Here is a 4,775-nt window from a genome sequence, read left to right as displayed (position 1 = left end):
CACACACACACACACACACACACACACACACACACACACACACACACTTCTTCTTCAGAAGAAGAAGAGCTCTGTGTAGCTCAAAAGCTTCTCTCTCCAGCAGAAGTTGGTCCAATAAAAGATATTACCTTACCCATCTTGTCTCTACTTTCAGGAGAAAATTTCAATATGTAATTGAAAAAACAATTGCCCCCAACCAAAAAGTTTTCAATTTTGGCTGAAAGCTAAGATTTTTCTTTTCAAAATAGTGTCCCAGTGCCTCGTGGGAATTTTAATCTGGGTGTTTTACACTTACATTCTCCTTTATAGGCCAGGCTCTCTGGTTGGACTGTATCTCCCATGATGCACCACAGACAGGGATTCCTATGATGCATGCCTTTACTAAGAGGGAAGAAGGAGATGTTTTCCACCCAGAGAGCAGCCATACTACAACTCCTGTGAGGCACTGCAGCACCAATTTAACTGGAGATATTTTGGTTTGTGATTAAATTGCCAAAAAGTCTAAATTTTCTGTGGAAAGCAAACAAACAAAAAGTCATTTTTATCTAAATTTCCTACAGAAAAACACTCATCTGTTTCTCAAACATCTTTACTCAATGCCTTGCAAGAAGAACTTAGCACATTTGCCTGTAGTAATCCCTTTGTATCTTAACTTTGCTATTCTGCCGTTTTATTTGAGAGTGAATGGTAAAGAGTTAAAGCAATTTAAGTGCTAGAATACCTCCACATTAATTAGCCGAGGGGGTGCTGAGCTATCTCCAGAAATGCAATGTGCAATAAAAGGCCAACTGGCAATTTAAATTTGATGGTGCCCACCAGTGGCATTGGAACAATTTGTATAGTGGGGGTGCTGAAAGCTATTGAACAAAACTTTAAGCCCTGTATATGATGGAAACCTCTTCAAGCCAGGGGATGCTGCTCAGGGCTGGTGCAACCTATTAGGCGACCTAGGCGGTCGCCTAGGGTGCTAGGATTTGGGGGGCGGCATTTTCTTTGGCGGCGACCGCGGCGGCTGGATCTTCGGCTGCCCTGGTCACTGCCGGCATTAAGGTGGAGGGAGCTGGGGCAGGGCGGCGCGGGGAGGGCTGCCAGCAGCAAGTAAGGGGGGGGGGGGGCCCGGCGGGGAAATCCCCGCCCCAGCTCACCTCTGCTCCGCCTCCTCCCCGAGCACGCCACCCCGCTCTGCTTCTCTCCCTCCCAGGCTTGCAGCGCCAAACAGCTGATTGGCACCGCAAGCCTGGGAGGCGGAAGAAGTGGAGCAGCGACGGCATGCTCGGGGAGGAGGCAGAGCAGAGGTGAGCTGGGGCGGGGAGCTGCTGCGGGGGGGGTGTGCCTCAGGGCGGGGGGGGAGCTGCCGCAGGGCTCGGGGAGGGGGCGGAGCAGAGGTGAGCTGGGGTCAGGAGCTGCCGCACGGCTCCCTGGGCCGGGCGGGGGGTGGGGAGCTGCCGCGGGGGTGGGGGCGCCCCAGGGCAGGGAGGAGTGGGGATCTGCCACGGGGGGGTGCCTCAGGGCGGAGTGGGGGTGAGGAGCTGCCGTGGGTGGGCGCCTCAGGGCGGGGAGGGGGTGGAGAGCTGCCGCAGGGCTCGGGGAAGGGTGCAAGATGGAAGTTTCGCCTAGGCCGCGAAACATCCTTGCACCGGCCCTGGTGCTGCTGCACCCCTAGTTCCAGCACCCCTGATGACCACAAATAAACCTTCCCATTATCTCCTTACTCTGCAGAACTCATTTAGTTCCTTCTTGACCATATTTTTGTGGCAAGTGTTATGCCTATTGTATACAAGCCCCGATATGATCGACTCCTGTTTGGTCAATATAAGAGACCCTAAACCATACAAATTGTTTCTAACAGGTGTGCATTTCTCTAATGACCTGTATGTGTGTGCTTGTACTAGCCTTGGTAGAAGAATACAGAGTTACAGTGAAGGAGAGTTACTGCATTTTGGAAGACCTGGAGCCAGATCGCTATTATGGTGTGTGGGTCATGGCTGTGAACTATACAGGATGCAGCTTACCGAGTCACAAATCCACTTTCAGAACTGGTAGGTATATTTTGGCATTTAAAGATTAGATCTCAGTTCCTGAGACAGTATTAACTAGACAATGCTATTAGAAATGTAGAGAAGTGTTTCACTGATTCCATCCACTAGAAAATAGGCAAGTCACATAGTTTCCCCACCTGTAAAATGACAGCAATGTATTTACCATATGTGAAATTTGAGAAAACACAGAATTTAAAATGTCCCCAATCGTGACGTGTACTTGAGGCATTGGAATGGAATGATTTTAGTTCAATTTCTGACTCTGTCACACATTCACTGTGCGACTTTGGGAAAGTCGCTCAGTCGCTCTGTGCCTCGGTTTCTCATCTATAAAATGGGGATGATATTGATACTTACTTTTCCCCACCTTTTTTCTGTCTTGTCTATTTAAATTGTAACCTCTTTGGGGGGGTGTGTCTCTTATTATGTGTATGTACAGCACCTAGCACACACAGGCCCTGGATTTGGCTGGGGATTCTAGGCACTATCATGATACGAATAATAAATTATAATAACGGCAAGTAATTAGATAAGTATTATGTATTAGCGTCATTTGACAGATTAGGAAACTGAGGCTCAGAGTTTGTGACTTGCTTTGGGGGCACCATGATCTAGCAGATTAGGCATAGGTTTAGGAGTCCTGTGTTCTAATCCATGTTCTGACACTTACTTTGCTAGATGACTTTTGTCAGATCATTTAAACTCTGCAGGCTGAGGAGGATTATTCAATTTCCCTATTGGTAAAACATGGATAATAATATTTACATGCTTTATAATGAAATAATGTTTATAAAGCAACAGTATTATTGAGACCACTTGGTGGAAGCTGTGGCTTTGAGCCCTGTGCTTAATCCACTGGGCCTCAAAGTCTTTGGATCCTCCTCCGTCTCATCTTGTGGCATGTTAAGTCATAGTGGATATTTTTTACCAAAGATTTTTGCAAAAAAATAACTGGAAAAAAAAGTTCAGACTTCCCAAATTTTGTGAAAACCCGCAGTTTTGGGGGTGCAAAATCCTTTACATTTAAATGGCCAAATGATTCACATGAATTTTCACAAAAAATGTTCCACCAGAGTTTTGTCCTGCCCTGATCTCTAAACTCTCCGAATCTGGCTTCTGGCAGCTAAATGTTATTTTTGGCGTCAGGCTATAGTGGAAATTTGTTGTTCCAGCTGGAAAGTCAACATACTTTTCACAAAATCTAAAGTTTTTTAAAAGGCTAACTCTTTGGCCTGTTATATGTTTGATATTGTTTTATTTATGCCTGTCCCTTTTGGAAGCTGGATGATTTTTTTATATGAACTATTCACTCTGCTTCCATCTTTTGGTCACTGCCCATCCATCTGAAGAGGAACTCCCTCTGGAGTCCACTGATGCTACATTCTTGGGCTAGTGGTAATGTTGTATAGTGGAAGATACTATATCCCCCTGACCTCTCAGACACCTAGGGACTGCAAAATTATCACTGACAATAGAAACTAGTTCTCCAGGGTATCAGTTCAGGAAACGACTGCTAGGTCACAAGGCTGGAATATTCAGATCCTTTAAATCAGAGGTTTTCAATCTATGGTCCGCGGACTCTTGGGGGGTCCACAGACTATGTCTAAGATTTCCAAAGGGGTCCATTCACAATTTTTTATGGGTCTGCAAATGATTCCAGTCTATCTTGCCACTTAGGCAAGCTGGCATTTGCGATAGATGGTCCCTTACACCAAAAATCACAACAACGTTCAGGTTACTCCCAGTCCCAAAGGACCAGTCACTTACCTTAGGACAACTGGACTTTAGATCTTACACTGAAGACAACGCTTGTAGCTAGTCCTATAATAAACTAACTAAAGATGTATAAACTAAGAAAAAGCAAAGAGAGTTATTCCCAGTATTAAAGCAGATAAACATACACACACAAATGAGTTACAGCCTAGGGCTAACCCAGACTAAGCAGCTGCGGATCCCTTGCTTATGCTTAGAAATGTTTGCCCTTCAGAGTCCAAACAGCATAGAGATAGTTTCTTTGTGTTAGGGATTTTTATTGCCTTCTCCCCCAAATTCAAGCTGATGGGATGAGTTCACACATTCGCCTCCTCTTCATGGGGTGAGGGAGGAATACTATTAACAAAGTCTTTGTTCTTTGATGTTTCACAATGTCTCATTTGGTTACAATGGACCTTCTTGATGGACAGTACCTAACACCTTCTGTAGGAAGCCAGCATTTTACATTAATTAATGTTTCATTCTTGTTTGATTTATACAATTACAGAGGTTTACAATACAAACCCTTAATATAACCTTATAACGGGGTACAGATGTTATAAATGAGATGAATACATGCAGCTTCCTACAAGCGTTTCACAAAGTCTACACGAAACACATTTTTATAACTGTAATACCTATTTTAACAATACTAACACACAGGTGAGCCAGACTGGTTCCCAGCTATATATTGGTCAGTCTTCAGTTGATGCCTATGGGCCTTAGCATGAGCTGGCACCTGGTCTGCCAGCATCACACTGTTGCACAGTTTAATTCATAAAGTCATGGGAGAACCCCTGATCTAAATTAACTTGTTAAGGAAACTCTGAACTGCATGAATTTACATAATGATTTCTCATGGGTTCTTTCTGGAGGGTTTGAACTTGGGTCCTTCAGCTCCAAAGCATAGGGCACTATCATTTAAACTACAGAATAAACTGCATGTAATTCTTACTACTTTTTTTTTTTTTTTTTTTTTTTTTT

The 4,775-nt window shown here is 44.4% G+C and overlaps 1 protein-coding gene across 1 annotated transcript in view; it reads left to right on the top strand.

The window, feature by feature from the left end:
* Positions 1-4,775, top strand: part of CMYA5 (cardiomyopathy associated 5) — a 41,801-nt gene that overhangs the window by 21,639 nt on the left and 15,387 nt on the right. Inside the window, exon 7 of the mRNA XM_026649231.1 lies at positions 1,893-2,039. Within this exon, the coding sequence (XP_026505016.1) occupies positions 1,893-2,039 (147 nt within the window). The remainder of the gene's footprint in view (positions 1-1,892; positions 2,040-4,775) is intronic.

Source organism: Terrapene carolina, unplaced genomic scaffold (assembly GCF_002925995.2).
Source record: "Terrapene carolina triunguis isolate 2854851 unplaced genomic scaffold, T_m_triunguis-2.0 Scaffold69, whole genome shotgun sequence".
In the NCBI taxonomy this organism is placed as follows: domain Eukaryota; kingdom Metazoa; phylum Chordata; order Testudines; family Emydidae; genus Terrapene; species Terrapene triunguis.
This window is presented reverse-complemented; position numbering and strand designations above follow the sequence as displayed.